Source organism: Xiphophorus maculatus, chromosome 22, assembly GCF_002775205.1.
Source record: "Xiphophorus maculatus strain JP 163 A chromosome 22, X_maculatus-5.0-male, whole genome shotgun sequence".
NCBI classification, from domain to species: domain Eukaryota; kingdom Metazoa; phylum Chordata; class Actinopteri; order Cyprinodontiformes; family Poeciliidae; genus Xiphophorus; species Xiphophorus maculatus.
The window spans coordinates 24,546,072-24,563,251 of NC_036464.1; the positions used below are offsets into that span (position 1 = coordinate 24,546,072).

The window sequence follows — 17,180 nt, forward strand, 5'->3', positions numbered from 1 at the left end:
CTGCTCCAGATATCTAAATTAACGTTCCTGAGCATTTACACCGTCATAACCAGTTTTACAGGTTTCAGGCTTCATTATAGCAGGAGAAAATGGTTGAAACAGTTGAAACTTACTAATAATATTTTTACACCATCAGAAAATGGCGTACAGTTGAGAACAGCTCTTATGGTAATGATAAATCTCGCTTCATCAACAACTTGTTTATTGCAAAATCAAACATCAATTATGATTTTTGTTGTTGTTCAAATACAGGCCCAGAAGCACAATTCCCCATAAAGGCTGTTGTAATGTGAATCCTAATGTTTAACCGGGAGCTGTTACGAAAAATGAATGATTACGTAATCTGGCAATCTTAATTTCTGTCTTCCCCCCAATCCCATCAAGGCACTAGTTAAGATGTGGCACCTGTCGCATTAGTTTTTTTTTTTTAACTCCAGTAAAATGGAACGTGATGCAGCAAATAGGAAGCTATGCAAGACTTACTTGCCAGTTGTCTGTAAAAGTTTCCAGCAGTCTCTGAATTACAGGAGCCTCTCCAGGAAGCCTGAAGGCCTCTAAATAGAGCCGCAAGGCCTCGTCAATACGAAGACCCTGGAAGGTGAACGTACTACCAAAAAGGCCTGTGTTAGAGTGAGACTTTATTGATGCATGAAATGACAACAAACACGTATGATATTTCGCAGTACTTCACAAAGCTGTCCAGGAGTTCCACGTTGTTGCGGTCGCTTATGTACTCCCCGATCATCTTTTTGTCCAGACGGGGGTTTTCTCTGAGCCACTGCGCCACCTGCTTGGTGTCCAACGGGTCGCTAAGCAGGCCTTTCTCCTGAAGGAACTGGACTCCTTTCTTAGGCTTCTGGTTAAACTGCTCTGTGCCTGTGATAAGAAGCTAAACACAAGACAGGTCCCAGGCAGTTTATATACTAATTCTGGATGTGATGTTAAATAAAAAAAATAAAAAATCTAAATTAATCCAAATCATTTACTTTTTTCTTGGTTCTAATTTCCAACAACTCCAGTGACTCGGGTAAACACGTAGAGAAGCGGGGAGGCTTTTTTGGTGCTTTCTTCTCTGTTGAAGAAAAGAAAACTGATCAACTCCCCAATCGAATTCTCCCAAAATGCTTTAAAGGAGGAGGGTTTTTTTTTTTATTTGAACATCACCGGTATCAGTGTCTCCTTGATCCTCCTGACCCAGTTTCATCTTCTCAGCCATTAGGAAGCCACTGGTAGGCGGATATCCTGACACGTTCGCCGCTTTAGGAGAATTATTAGGGCTGCCTTTGCCGTTAAGATCTGAAGAAATATTTTGCATCTCGTGTTACACGAATAATAATTTATACAAATATTTACTTTCCATCAGTAATTGTAATGGCAACGATGGAGCAAATGCAACGTGATACCAGTTGTTAGGTCTGCTCCGTTCGAAGTGGATCCTTCTTCATCTGCCAGTAGTGTGTCTGACTGGTTCTGCTGAGTTGTGTTGTTTACTACCTTGGATTGGCAGTGGCCTTCAATGCTGTCAATCACCGTCAGCAGGGCCTCCAGTGACAGCAGATGAGTGGTGTAGAGTTGCCCTGACACAGGAAACGCATTCTGAAAAGGCAACAACAGCCTTTTATTTTTATTTTTACAGGCCTTTATTTGAAAGTAGTTCGACAGGAAAGAGGGTAATGAGAGAGGAGGAAGACATGCGGCAAATGTTGCCAGGCTGGAAGTCGAACCTGCGACCACCAGCACGAGGACTAAGGCCTCAATACGTGGGTTGTGCTTTGCCCCTGCGCCACCACAGCACTCCTGTAATCGTTCAATATTATCTGTTTGACTCCCAGACAATTATTTATTTTATTGGTGTTGACAACCACCAGTAAAATTGAAATAAAAGCCCTTTAACAATATTAAAAAAAAGATTGTACCCCTGGAAATGTTTGACATTAATATGCAAGTCTATCCTATCAAAAGAGCATCTTATTTTAAAAATTAACTTAACCCTAGAAATGCCATTTAACATATTTATTTTCTGCTACCAAGCACATTCCATTCTTGCAAGGATGGCTTCGGTCCTTTACGATCTCGCACCTAAAAAACTTCAAATTCATACCTGCACAATCCTTATATCTGGCCGAACAAATTAATAAGAAAAGAGACAACCAAATGTAAAATTGTGAATAACCAAACAAATTAACAACTGAATTAAAGTAACAATTCAAATAAATGAATCAAGACAGATGTTACCTTGGAGAGCAGCTTGGTGAGGTCTTCGAACAGATTTGAACAGTAGAAGTCACAGTCGTAGTTAATGTATAGTTCAGTCACAAAGCTGGGGATCCTCCAGAGCTGGACCAAAGCCTCTAGACCCAATTCCTTCATTTCATATGGCATCTTAGTGTTCTCTGATGTGATGATGTCCATTAGCTTCTTCAGATACATCTGAGAAGTCAGCAAACTGTTTGTTAGTTTGTTGGGCAAAGGTCAAGAAAAAGAATGCCAAAAGTCTATTTATATGATGTTCAACAACTGGGGGAAAAAATAGAAGTAGTGAAGACAATTACCTCCAGCTGAAACTTCAAATGTTCTCTCATGCTTTCAAAAAGCAAAAAGCAAACTCGCATGGAGGAAGCGTAGAGGTTCATACGTTCCACACTCAATAGCTACAACACAGATCACATGCGTCATTCCACGATGTTGAGGTAATAACCATGTTCTTGTTTCTAGCTCATAAATCTCAAAGTAAAATTATGTTAAACATTAACTATCATAAAAAATATACAATGGGCAGCACAAATCATACTTCTAAATATATTAAACAGCATAAAGCTCAAGTATCATTGTTTCAGAGGATTATCAAAAGCGTTATCTTAACTTGTTGTCTTATATTGTGTGCAGAGGGGTAAAATATGCCACATTTCTTTCAACAAGAACAAAATAAACACACACAAGTGTATATATTTGTTTCCTACCTGAAATAGATGCCTGCAGAGCTCGTCTTTAACCAGGACTAGTAAAGACTGGTAATTAACAACACATGTAGACTCCAGGGCTACAGTCAGAAGCTGCAGGCCCATTTGTACCATAGCGTCAGTGTTGTGGCGGTCATGAGGATTGGTCAGTGAAATCAGAAATCGAAAAAGCTCCCTTAGGCATGGAAGGCCATAAGGAATAAGTGCGACTCCTGCACAAAAACGGGGAATAGGAAAATAAAACATTTAAAAGAAACGAAAAAAACGGCTGAAAACGATCGACTGTTATCGGCGTTGCAGACAGTCGGATACTTTAAATGAATACAAAACACACGTTTACGAAAAGCATCCGATTTAAGAGTCACGTCTCCCTACCGTCTCTTTGTGTAGACTGTGTGAATCGGACTCCGCGAGGATTAACATAGTCCATGTCATGAACAGAGGTGGGATCCGAATGATCAGGAACGGAGTCTTTGTCGTCCACAACTTCAGGGATGGAATCTACGGACACAGCCTGAGCCACTTCGACCTGCCCACCCTCAGACTGGACGGCACATGGGAGATTGAATGGGTCAGTTCCACAGAAAACAGAACGTAGCATGCTTTTACAGTTCAACACATTTCACCAATGGAGGTTAATAATCGACCTGCTTGTGTGAAGAGCCAGACTCGGTGCCAGGCAGTGAGGTAACGGTGCAAGAGGAGTTTGCAGATGGAATGGATTGTTCCAAGTCAGAAAGGTCTTCCCTGGAGGTGGCTTTGGAGCCGGCATCCAGGCCACTGTCTGTGGCTGTGGGGCTGGATATGGAAGAGCCAGCACTGTCCGACGTGGCAAGGCTGGAGCTGGAAAACCCTTGTTCAATGAATGGGACTCCACCTAGAATAAGAGCAAGGCAGGAAGTCAGTTGACCACCACAGGCAATGTCCATAGTCCATCCTTCTCAAATTAATTTACCATTTATTATTTCGGTTGTATTTTGTTAATCTTGCATCTTATATCCTAATCGATGTTTTTACAAGGAATTGACATGACAATAGAAACTGACCTGATTTCATTTCATAAAAAGCCCTAAAAGCATCGACTGCTGCTATTGACCTGAAAGGTTGTTGCTGAGGGTGCTGGAGCCGCCTGGGTCAGAGGGACTTTGGACCATGTGACGAGGAGGCCGTGGTGAACGCTTCTGCTTCTTCCATTTGGATGACTCGCTCATTCCTCCAGCACGCATTTTCAACTAAACAAAATTGAATTGAAAGAGTGAAACCTTTTCAAGCATGGCTGCTGGCCGATTACGATAAACCAGTGGTGCCCAGAGTCGGTCCTCGAGGGCAGGCATCCTCCATGTTTTAGTTCTCTCCCTGGTTTAGTGAGTCTGGATCAAATGATAGCTCATTAGACTGACTGGTAACTTAATGTGCATTTCTTCATAATCGTAGTTGTGGGTAATTGTTTAGGGCAGTGGTTCCCAAAGATTTTCTTCTGGGTCCCCCTATTGATTACAATAAAATCCCCCCACAAAAAAGAAAAAAAAATCATCTGGGCACACATCATTCAACCAGACATAAACCTATACACATATTTTGTTTTCAAACTCCACTGAAGTTTATCTCACACTTCAGGTTGCAACCAAACAAACTACAAACCATCTTTACAGTGAAACACTTTTGTGTAACTGTTTTTTTTTTTTCATTCATCCATACCGCTTCCCGCGCCCCCCTTGCAATGGCGCTACGTCCCACACTTTGGGAACCACTGGTTTAGGGTTTTACATGTAAATTTGGTTTTTCAAACATAATTTATTTGTTCCACTAGGGGACGCCTGCAGCCTATTGATGAACCATGAAAGACAGCTGGCAGGGAAAATGTGACAGCCAAACATGAGTCTAATCTTGAATCTAAATTGATGTTGAATGACTACCTAGTTAAATCTTTACTCCTGTTGTAAGGATTTAATGTAGATAGCATCCTTTGAGGATGTTATCTACATTGTATTGTATTTACATTTGATGCTACACTGTATAGCAAGAGGGTTAGCTTTCCTTTCGCTGTTGACACAAACTTCAAGGGCTTTAGGAAAGAGAAGAAAATATACAATAGCGCATAAATATACAGATGGGAGAGAATGACTTCACCCTGAGATTTCTGAAACAGTAGGGAAAAGTTACACCCAAACTTTTGGACAAAAACATTTCCCATTACTAGCAACTTAAGCTATTTCCCTTACCTGAACACGTTTGTTTTTCCACAAGATATTGTAAGCCTCAGAAGAGAAAAGGAGGAGGCAGTTGCCCATGATTAGTGACAAAACACTTCACAAGCCAACATATGACATGCTTAAGCAGGACGGTTCATGCATGGGAGGACAAGTTCAGATTCCAAACTGGGTGAAAGGTTTGGAGTAAAGGCACACAACAAGGATACACTGCAGACTGTCCAACCAGCAGGGAGCAAGAAATGCAGTACATACATAAAAAGGCAATGAAGAATTGAAGCCAGATAAATACTTTATTTATCTAAACATCTTTCAAAATGGCCACATCCCAGAAAACAGAGATCTACACTAAATATTAGAACCAGTTATGTGGGCATAAGAGAGAGGGGAAGCGAGTATTTGCAATTTGTTAAGCTGACTATGGTCTAAAGAAGTGAAGCGTTATTAATAGTGGAGCTGTTAGTCGACATATGTTATGCAGAGACTAGTGGTGTACCGATGGCAGTTTTTTGGCCGATAGCCGATCTTTAAAAAGTCTGACCTGCTGATTCTGATTTTGGCAGATACCAATTTTTTTTGTCTAAAATGTCGCTAAGTATAGCAAGAAAGTCACTGAGTGGGCAACAGTGGGACGACAATTATTAACTGCAAATGTGCAGATATGACCTGGTGGGCCGGTCTATCAGTCAAACCTCTCTCATGGGAAAGCAGAAGAGGACAGTGGCTGATTTTTTAGGCCGTTGCTGAGGTTGATAAGATCGGTGGATAAGATTTGCTTCATGTACAAGTATCGGCCGATAGCCCATCTCCCAAAATTAAGGAAATCTGCGTCTGTAAATCAGCTGGCCGATAAATCGGTGCACCTCTAGCAGAGACATCTTTAAGTGTTCAAAGAAAACCTGAGTGAAAAAAAGTGCATCTCAGTTTTGACTGCTTCTCAATAAACACACAAATCTGCTTTTGTCACCTCAACTCTACATTAATTTGTAATACTCAAATTCAAAAGGTACAACAGTTGCTTACACTGCTATTAATAGCTTAGATGACTATTGAAGTACCTAACTGTAAAAAATATCTCTGTGTTAATAAACTGTAAATTGGGTTCATTACATGTGTAAATGTCTTGCAGTTTGAAAAATGCCAGTGCTGAACTTAATCCTTCATCTATTGTTGATTTAATAAGTAAAAACCTTGTCAGGCTGGTATTTGAAGACAATAACTAACACTGAACTATTTTGCTGTTATTTTTCTGATAATCAGATGGTGCACTGAATTGGTACATTTGATCAAAATTACTAGTTTTATTAACAACTGCCCTAAGCAATTATTTATAGTTATGCAAATTAATGCCTAAGCTGCCCCGACTGTCTCATTTTGAGGGTTAAGTGAAACCTCAAAATGAGAATTTGATCTCCATTTCCTAGTTGATGAATGTTTGCAAGAATTATTTTTTATCAACTGGAACAATTAAACACTTTAATGCAAAGCAGAGCACCCTCAAGCACCTCGTCAACCACCGTTTGGAAATTGTTAGAATTAAACCGAGTTTAAATAAAGTGACAGAAGCATGTTAGGGGAAAGCTGACATGAGCTGTACATTCATTACGAGAGTGTAAAAGAACAATGTAGCCACACTTTTAGTAATTTATGAAAACGGGTAGATGAATTTACCAATATCTGAATATTGGAATGTTTCATTATGTAAAGCGTTCATCTTTCCCAGCTTATTAAACAATAGTTAACTAAACTACACAGCCACACAAACTACCATGGAAACAAATAAAAAAAGAGAAGAGAAAGCCCTACACAAGAAAGTGAAATATGTGCAAGCAAATCCAATTTTAGCATCTTAGTCATGTTACCTTTTTCATGTTGGTGCCCACATAACTCTTTGCCTCTTCTTTGAACTGGGGTAGTCTACAAAGAGTTGAAATAGTAGAGTTTATTAGCAAATGATATTGACATAAGCTCAAGGTTGATGCAAAACAAAGCTTAGAAAAACAATGAAACCAATGATAAAATGCATCCACTTTACATTTTTTGATGTACAGTGGATGTATTGAGATTTTAAACATCTTTTGACAAAAATCTTTTTCATTAGGCTGTACAACAGCACAAGCCTTCATTATATTTCAGTTAGTTTCCTCTAGACGGCGGATTCAAGCCTTGTTGGGTTCAGCTACAGAACCAGCATTTTACCAAAACATTTTAGGATTTAATTGCTTTTATTTGAAACGCAGTAATCATTTCTACTGCCCCCCAAAAATGGTGTCATATTAATTTTCACATTTTTCATTAGTGTATCCTACGGCTGAATGATGTGGCTTAATAATAAAATCTCAGATTATTGGTTTTTTTGGGTTTTTTTTTAATAAACCACAAATATTTTTTCTAAAACTTGCTTTTATTTCAATCGTCTCTTCTAGGAAGCGACCTGAATTCAAAGTCCCAATAAGTACAAGCTATAAAGCAAGACAGTAGGGGGCCGGGCGGGATGACGTCACGCTGAGGTGTGGAAACATTGTGTTTTCTAAAATGGTAAAAAATAAACAAAAACAAAAATCTGGGTTTCCCCCAGGCTAAGCATTGCTTATTTATTGAAGTTTTTTTTTTAATGTTTACATTTTTAAGACTTTATAGTTGGTGTTCAGGTATTAATCTTCAATCTTTCAATAATGCATAATTATCAAGTGATATTTTCAAATTTCCTGTCAACTTTAAACATTTTTACACTCAAAAACACAACAGGCCCCTGGATGAATGACTGTCTTAGCGCCCAACCACTGGGCTTAGCAAGTTTTCTGGGGGAAAATTGTATTTATCTAATTGATTTATCTGAGAAATTGATTGTTCATTCAGCCCTAACGTATCCATCCATTTGCTGAATATACATTTTGACTAGTCCAGATCACCCTTTTCCCCAGGGACAGCCTCCAGCTCACTCTCGGGAATCCGAAGACGTTCGCAGACCAGAAATGATGCACAGTACCATAATCTGGGTTGGTCCCAGTGCAATAAACCTGAAAAACCTTCTAGTATTATCAGTTTAGATTGTCCTGTGTGTTGCTACCACTAATTCCTAAAAGTAGAAATAGTTCAATTTACCTTTCTCAATTTTATGCCCCGTTATACGTACATTGTTTTACAGTTTTCTAAGTTTCTTTGGTGCATTTCTCAGAACAGAATTTAAATTCGCTAAACTACTCGCTCAATCCTCAAACCATTGTGTCACTTGTGCACATAAAAAAAGGCAGTTGCTCGTTCCTCCAAGTTGCAAATACTTTTGTACACCATAGAAGTAATTATGTCCAATTTTCTGCTTTTCCTGCATTTTCAATTGCTTTTGTGATATTCATCAAAATGTATTTTATGAGATTATTAAACATTAAATTGACAATAGTGGCATACATATACAAGTAAACTGATCAATCCAACCCACGACGATCCGTTTCTAAACATCTGAATTGCCCAATAATCCCTAAATTAAAAGTGATTTTAAATAAAAATGTTGCTAATGAGTGATATATTTATTACTACAAAGACATTTTTCATAGCACATTCTTCTAAACTACACTCCCATTTTGTTTAAGAATTAAACAAATAAGCTGCAAATGTTCCTCTAAGTTGCTGAAAAGCTAATCTCCTGGTGGGAACCCCAGGATCTTCAGGAGAGCCAATCAAAACTCTGCATTATTTTCTGAAGTCACGCTAAAGTAAGTGCATGTGTGACACTAGGTTTCTGTAGGCACTAAAGCTTAGCTGAAAAATGAGATGTCACAGCTGGGTGGGCATGCACACACACGCCCACACACACTCTAAGCAGGCGCCTGTAACCCCCTCCTGACATTAACTCCATAGTAATAAAGTGTTGTCTTTCAAGCAGTATTATAGGATGATCTGTGGGCACAACAGATTAGCATGCCTAATACTTTCAGCAGGCAATTGAAGTCTCCTCCCAAAAGCTGAGGAGACCTGCTGCTCATTATCCGGCGTTATTGGAGTGAGAGTGCAGCCCGCGCAAATTCACATCTCTATTATCCACAATCACTGGGTGAGTGGGCCAGTGGGCGGGGAAAAGAGAGCAATATGTCAGGACTAAGAAAAAGATCAGAGCGAAAATAATGAAGGAAACAGGCCGCACTATGCAGATGTACACAAGGCCACATTGGGTTTAAAGTTAAAAAAAAAAAAAAAAAAAAAAAAAAACAGAAAGAAGAAAAACTGGGGTGGAGTGGAGTGGACCCCCCACTGTGTGATAAATCCTCTGTCAAAGAGCAGAGGTGAAAAGAAGCTGAATTCAAAGGCAATCTGGTTTGGGGTGGGGTGGGGGGGCGTTACGTAATGGCACTGATGAATCACTGACTCGCTGCCCCAGCTAACGAGGGAACAGCTATATGAATGCTTTTTCAACAACCCCTTAGAGACATCCATGCAAAAGTCTCTCAACCTTCAATTCAAAACTGAAAAAGATTGTGATGAGACATCATCGAGTTTTGAACTACCCTTTGCATTATATTTCTCCACTGATTGGCAGACCAACACAAGCAGTCTGGCTAATAAATAAACGTCTGCTAATTGTAATATATTTAATCAGAAATGGTGGCTGTAAAGGAAAACTACAAACACATCACCAATCTATACCCTCATGGAATATTAACTTAGAGAAATGTTTACCTGGAAAAAAGCAGCTGAACCATATCAACCAGTGTGTGTTCTGCAGACTTTCTCAGCAGTTCTTCAAGCAGAAAGGGAAAAAGGCATAAGAACCAAACAAAATGACATTATATCCTACCATGAAATTTAAAAAAAATCTAATCCTAACAAAGGTTATTTAATAGATTACAGGGCAACAAAACAACATACAAATAATTAGTCAGAAGCTGTTGTTTAATTCGGAGTAGTCTGCCATTTTGCTTTAGAAAATGGCAGACTACATCCACATTTGGAGCAACCTGGCAAAACCTAGAATATTTTCTGTTAAAAAAAAGCTTTTAATACACAATTTAGAATAAAGTATATTTATTGTGAACAGGAGAGACTTTATTTTAGTATATTAGCGTCATTTACAGTCATAGTTCTGTTGAACGTTCCAACAGCGCTCAGCAATAACAAGTTCACAGAAATCTTTATGTATAAAGTTGATCAATAAAAAGGTCTACAGTAAGAGACGTAGGCTTAGAATTGTTTTAAAACCTGATCTATACTTAAACAGTTTTCATCTAGCTAAAAGTGACTACAATTTTAGCGTCAGATCCTAATCCCAACCAAATTATTTACAGAACAGTTCCTTTTACTTACCGCCCCCATTACTGACGTGATTAACCTGTCCTTGGTAAACTGATATGGACCGCAGACTTTTAAATTCACCACAATTCATCTTTACTTGAGAGACTCTCTATTGATCAAGGTAAAAATTCCAAAACCTATTTCTAAGCTTCCTTTCTCATCTAAAATGCTTTAAAAATAGTTGCTGATCAAGTGTGTGAGCATCTAAAGATAAACGACCTGTTTGTTTGTTTGTTTTGTTTTTTAATAAGCATCTAGTTAGTTTGTGTAGACCACGGGATTAAAACCTGAATATAGCTTTTAACTTTTAAATTTAGACCAGACAGTAGTTTTTGTATTTGGGGAACAGCATCTGAAAAACTGTTTAACAAGCCACTTTATCTGAATGGCTCCAGTAATGGTTTGAAATACGTTGTCATCTTTAACCAGACTGGTCTACTATGTCTACTATGAAGATTTCTCTTTTGAAGGAATTTGTAGTTAAAACATTTCTGTTTGTATCTCCTGAATAAATTCATATTGTGTCTCGACAAGTGGTTCTCTTTCAGAGTTTAATCCTCTTTCTACTACATAAAGCAACTGAAGAAGATTTTGCTTCCACCAACTATATACACACACGTGGACAAAATTGCTGGTACGCCTCGGACAATGAAAGACAAACCTACAATGGTTACAGAAATAACTCAAGTCTGACAAAGGTAATAATGAATAAAATTTCTACGAAAATGAACAAATGAAAGTCAGACATTGCTTTTCAAGCATGCTTTGGCATAATTATTTAAAATAAATAAACTCTTGAATTGTTTCCATGTGTGTATTTTTCAATTTGCAAAGTCTTTCCACGTCATTTTGTCGTCTGGTTTTAAACCCAGCATTTCCAGTGCTGGGTTTAAAACCTCTCTTTCCAATTACAAATATAATATGAATTTAACAAATAGTGTTGGTCACAAACTGAAGGCATGCCAGTGTATTTACATCAGGTAACCACTCATATTAGCAAATCGGTTGGATGTACTGAATTACATCATAGGAGTGTTTGATGACTTTCTGACAAACTCACCACTTAAGCGCATCTCGAAGCAGATTCTGAAGCAAGACTGCATTATTTCGCACACCGACTCATTGGTCAGATGGGCCCCAACTGGCGTCAGCAGCAGAGTCCTGAGGACCTACAGAAGCACAAAAGGAAAAGACCACAATCCAGTTAGAACTAGCTTCCAGCAGTGGTGGTGTCTAGTGAAAGATACTGCTCTCTGTGCCATTACCAAGATTTCTGCGGCTATAAAAAATTACCCGAAGTTTTGTGTAGTGTACAAAAACAAAAACGTTGAAAAGTGAGCAACAGGCAAACTGTATGAATTTCAACATGCAGTTTAAAAACAAATGACATAGCATTTCAATCCAAAGGTCCAAACTCTCAGTGAACCATGCGACTCCACTGGCCACTTACTACCAGGTGTAGGTGAAAGTCAAAGTCGGGTCACATGAAGCATTAAAATCTGCACACTTTGATTACTATGTAAATATTTGGAAATTGAATTGAATTTCAAAGCATTGAATGCTTTTCTATTCCAATTTATCAGACATTACTACGCAGGTCGGAGCAGAAAAGGAGATAATGTTTTATAAACTTCATGTTGACTGTTGATTCCATCAGTACAGATTTAAAGAAGGGATGCACCGGTATGGAAGCCCGTTGCTGCAAGTGAAAAACACATGTTGTACCTGAAGAATTTTCATCAAGACCACTTCGTCACTTGCAGGGTCTGTTCCCACAAATCTGGCGTGTGTGACTGCATCTGCCATGTTCTCGATAGCCTCCGCAGCAGCCTCATGGTTAGCATCTAGAAACAGACAAGAAATGCAACACTTAACTACAGTGCAGCTCAGACTGCAATGACAATACACCTCCATAGGGAGGAGCAGGGAATCCGATAAATAGTAAATTCACTTAGCTGTTGATTTAACGCTCAAAACTGTGATCTTAAAAGGCCTTTTCAAGTTTCATCAGGCTTGTACGTTCAGAACGGTGAAATGAATTTCATGACCAAAGTCGAGAAAATGTAAAAAGCATAAAAACTCTCGTGCGTAAAACCTCTTGTGCTTTTTAAATGCATTAAAAGAAAAGAATAGAAAGGGAGAATCAGTGATGCCCATTGAAACGAATTGAGATACTGTATAAAGGCCATCTGTGGATGGTGATTGGTTTGTATCAGAATTTGGTGCAAAAACAGCCAATTTAAACTGTTAATGGCTCAATATCTAAGACAACAGTGAACACAAAACCAAAACATTTAAATAAACAAATGAGGACGGTGGGTAAGAAATCGTGAGAATCAGAAAAGGCGCCTATAAATAAAACTTACTATTATTTTTATTATTATTAAAACAATGAGATGTCAAGGACTTACAGCTGTTCTCTGAATCATGATTCTTCACAAATTTAAGGTTAGCCTCTTCTTTATCTTTACTTGTCCTAGTGATGCATCATAGTGCTCACATCCATACAGACAGATTTGAACTTTTTTAATTTCTAAACATGTGGGATCTACTTGTGAATTGAAAATACAATTTGTAATGCATTTCACGTAATGCATAAAATGCACTACAATGCAGTCCAATGCAAGGTCTGCTGCTGAACCCAGCAGCAAAGTCATTACCAACAACTTTTGGTCTGAGAAGTATCTTATCCAACTAAGCAACCCAATAACAAACAACCAGCAGTTCAACTCTCACATGGTGGATGCCCAATGCGCTTCCAAGCCTGAGATCTGATGACCAGATGTGGCCTTCTGTTGGAAACAGGCTGGGACGAATCGGCTGCCAGAGCAACAGTAGTCTGTGTTTAGGAAATCTGAGAGGCTACCCAGCTTGTTTTCCTTTCTCGTCTCTGCTAAGAGCAGCAACTCATTAACTAATAAGTAGTGGGGAGAGGAGGAGCAGATGTATGGGTAGAACCACAATGTCAGGAATTGGTGTGGAAAAAAGTTTATAGGGACACCCAACTTCTTTAAAAATAGATTAAAATAAAAATCAATCTGATTTAGCAAACTACTGTTATGTTTGGAACATTTTGATAATTTTCAGTCACTGCATAAATTTTTATGCATCATTACCTTTGTCAGATTCAAGTTATTTCTGTGACCATTGTGGGGTTTTCTTTCATTAACCGAGGGATACCAACAATTTTGTCCGTGTGTGTGCATATATGTTATAAATTATATATTAATGAGTTAAGAAATGCTTCATAAAAGAAGTTGGATGTGATGTGTCCCAGAGGAATATTGCAGGGAAAACAAGAGCAGCAGCTGCCTCATTTCTTTTAAACTTCATACCTGTTGATGGTTCCAACATTGCAGGGGGTTTTGGTTGTTTTTATTCGTTACTGTGGATATAAATGTTATTTAACGCTCTAAAATGGAAGACGATGTTGACAATAATAGCAGAAAGCGCAAATCTGGGATTTTAAACCTATCGTATCACAAACTGTGGAGGAGTAATCCAACATTTGTCCTCACCCATTTTACCTAATGGGTAAAAAGTCAAAGATGATTCCTGGGAATAGATCCTAAAGATGGCCGTCGTTTGCCTACATACCCCTCAGGCACTCATGTAGAGTCAACAGAGGGCTGAACCGGCTGCCACACAATGCCGTTCAAACTGGCTATAAATATGTGACATGAGTCAGAGGGGAAAAAAAGTCTGAGCAACTAATTTTAAAAGATCTCAAGCTGCATGTTACAAATCTGTAGAAACCAAACACTACCAACCAAACACACCTTGACTAAATGTCCCACTATCGGCCCCCTATTAAGAACAAGTATTTGGTCTGTGAAAAAAGAAAAACCTACTTCAAACTGGAGATTACAGAATCAAATAATTTCTACTAATATAATGCAAAAATATTTGATGAAACAAAATACTGTTGCTGTTTTTACTTGATGGTTAATTTCTATAAAGAACCAATAAGTTTAACAAAAATTGTCACAAGGATAGAAAGGTTACAGCAACTGCAGATGACTTTCTCAGTGATTGAGCCTCATCCACTGGCCTAAGATTTCTAGCAATGGTTGATTTGTCAGCAGCACAGGCACAAACAATGAAGACCCAAATGGACAAAGGAACAAAGAAAAGGTTGTTAAAAGACACGGGGTCAAGGCAAAGCCTTAGTTGCTCTTCCTTTTAAGCTTGAAAAAAGTGTTGATAAGACTGGAATAATAAAAGAAAAAATATTAACAAGAGCAATTCTAGGAAAATTGCCAAACACTGCCAGCAGATGGCAGTATTTGACAAAATTAATGCTTTTTCAATTGTCAGTTTTTTCCATCTCGATATTAGCTCAGTTGACAGCTACAGGGTGGGAAATTGTTAATCTGCAAGGAAAATCTTGGAGAGTAAATGTAACTTCTGATTTTGAAAATGCTTAAAATAGAAGGCAGAAAATGTAACTTAAGTTTGTAAATGGACTGCAGGCAAGAGTAGAAGGGCATGTCTTTTAGAGGAAGAGCTTCACAATTCAATTATGACTCAGAAAGCTATGATATCACAGTACATTTTCATGGTGAGATGCTTCTCTGACAGACTTACTTTATAATTATAATTTTCTCCCATTATTTAAAGATGCTGCATGTAGCTTAAAAAATATGTTTATCTATTTGTTAAAACTGTCGCCATGTCGTGACAGTTTAGTATGGGACAGATAATCTGTGAAAAGATCTACCTTCTCCACCTCCTCCCTGAGCTACTATTGACGTCTGAAGACATGAACTGCTCTCGGTCAAAAACAACCAATCAGAGCAAGGAGGAAGGTCTCACCGCTGTAAAACCTGCTCGTGTACTCGCTGCTCAATGGTGGAGAAACAACTTACTGTTACAGGAAAGCTAACGGTGGTCATGCTAACTATCTTCAGCATTCATGGCAGGCTCTGTTGACGAGCAGAGGCTGCAGCGTAGCAAAAAGCGGGTGGGATGGAGAGGCCTGATTGACCCCAAGACCCTCCTCCTGGCTCTGATTGGTTGTGGAGAAGGCAGAGATGCTCAATTAGTTTTTTCAGATTATCTATTGCATACCATACTGTCACAACATAGTGAAAGTTTGAACAAATAGGCAAAACAAAGATGATAAAAATTGCATACTGCAGCTTTAAGTCCAGATTTACAAAATTTGGCGCCTTCTAGTCCAAAGTTACGAGGTATGTCTCGCATCAATATATATGTAGAAGTTTGATGAAATGCAACATGGCTGTTCAAACTCCAGACGCTATGAAAACTATCGTCTTGGGTATCATTTGCCTGCAGTGTGAACGCAGCCATAATGGCACAAAACCATTGTTTTCAAACCAGAACCAGATCACTTTAACATATGGTCCAAAATCACAAACTATCACTTTCATTAGACATACTGGAAGTTTGTACAGTATAGGTAGTTGTAGAGAAAAATGGTGTGCTACCGCAGTAATATTTATAGTGAAATAAATTTCAAAAAGTTATGATGGAATGACTGAATTAAGACAGGCATTTTTCAATAACTGTAACAACGACAATAAATCTATTCATTGGCTAATAACAACTGCACTTGCAAGCTGCATATCAATGTCAGGTTCTTTGACTGCAACTTTGACTGCAGCTGTTTGGACGGTGTTGGGACATTGACTCAGTTGACACCATTTAACCAACATCTGTTTATGCATGCTTGTTTCACACTTAAAGCAACTGTGAATATTTCCATGATGAGGGTAAAAAGGACATTCAGTGCCGATGGTCCACCAGCAAAAGTAAGACTTTGCATTAATAAATAGACTGCTCTCCCTCAGCTAATTTGACGATGTTGCAATAATTGCCAAAAGTATATTCCCTGATGAGTCAAAAAGTATATTTTCACTTTCGTTGCCAGACATTTTTTTTTTAACTTCTAGAAGCTCTAAAAGTATTGTTTTGGCAGCTAATTGAATTTTTTAAATAAAATAATAGTCCGTCTACTCCAGAGGTGGGCAATCCTGGTCCTCGAGGGCCGGTGTCCTCTTGGATGTCGACCTGGTCCAACACACTTCAGTCAAATAGCTGAATCACCTCCTCTAAGTGAGGTCAAGTTCTCCAGAGTCCTGCTAATGACCTCATTATTTGACTCAGGTGTGTTGAAGTAGAGACACATCTAAAAGTTGCAAAATCAATTTCATGTGAAAGGTCAGATGACCAGACTTTTTTACCTCCTGCCTGTGCCGCTGGAGGTAAATATCTGTCTCAAACTTGTACAAGAGGAAGTCAGTAAAATACTAAATGTATTTTGTACATATGTTCTTTCAAGAGTCTTCAATTGATATATAATGAAAATTGTATCCCTTCATCCATCTTTTAATCATAAGAGTGGATGGCATGACAACAATTGTTGCCGCTAGCTCAATACATAGACAGCATTATACTACGCGTCAGTGGTTTTGCTGTTTATTCTATACGTCTTGCTGTTTCCACACAGCTTAAAACTATCAAATATTTTAGATCTTCTAGACATCAAAATGATGTCTTATACATCACTGTCATTCCCACAATTGAAAAAATCCCCTCACAGAAGCAGAGGTGAATTTAGAAATTGGGTTGGCCATACTCTGTGCAAGGAATTGAGGGGACAACGGTTAAAACAAGAGCCATACCTAGTGAACTTCTCTCTTAGAAGATACGTTTGCCTACAACTAACTAGTCCACATTCATTAAAAACCAGTCGGGATGA

At 38.6% G+C, this 17,180-nt stretch overlaps 1 protein-coding gene across 4 annotated transcripts in view; it reads right to left on the reverse strand.

Moving 5' to 3' along the window:
- gbf1 (golgi brefeldin A resistant guanine nucleotide exchange factor 1) overlaps positions 1 to 17,180 on the reverse strand; it is a 64,548-nt gene that overhangs the window by 18,539 nt on the left and 28,829 nt on the right. For 2 of the 4 annotated variants that reach the window (XM_023327108.1, XM_023327107.1), the window contains exons 5-20: positions 12,182 to 12,300; positions 11,517 to 11,625; positions 9,845 to 9,905; positions 7,033 to 7,087; positions 5,183 to 5,218; positions 4,057 to 4,192; positions 3,608 to 3,837; positions 3,336 to 3,504; positions 2,961 to 3,172; positions 2,553 to 2,651; positions 2,236 to 2,430; positions 1,404 to 1,596; positions 1,165 to 1,296; positions 987 to 1,072; positions 687 to 889; positions 484 to 607 (exon numbers count right to left, since the gene is read on the reverse strand). In XM_023327108.1, coding sequence (XP_023182876.1) covers positions 484 to 607; positions 687 to 889; positions 987 to 1,072; positions 1,165 to 1,296; positions 1,404 to 1,596; positions 2,236 to 2,430; positions 2,553 to 2,651; positions 2,961 to 3,172; positions 3,336 to 3,504; positions 3,608 to 3,837; positions 4,057 to 4,192; positions 5,183 to 5,218; positions 7,033 to 7,087; positions 9,845 to 9,905; positions 11,517 to 11,625; positions 12,182 to 12,300 — 2,159 coding nt within the window. The remainder of the gene's footprint in view (positions 1 to 483; positions 608 to 686; positions 890 to 986; positions 1,073 to 1,164; positions 1,297 to 1,403; positions 1,597 to 2,235; positions 2,431 to 2,552; positions 2,652 to 2,960; positions 3,173 to 3,335; positions 3,505 to 3,607; positions 3,838 to 4,056; positions 4,193 to 5,182; positions 5,219 to 7,032; positions 7,088 to 9,844; positions 9,906 to 11,516; positions 11,626 to 12,181; positions 12,301 to 17,180) is intronic. The other 2 variants (XM_014471593.2, XM_023327109.1) reach the window with 1 other exon arrangement.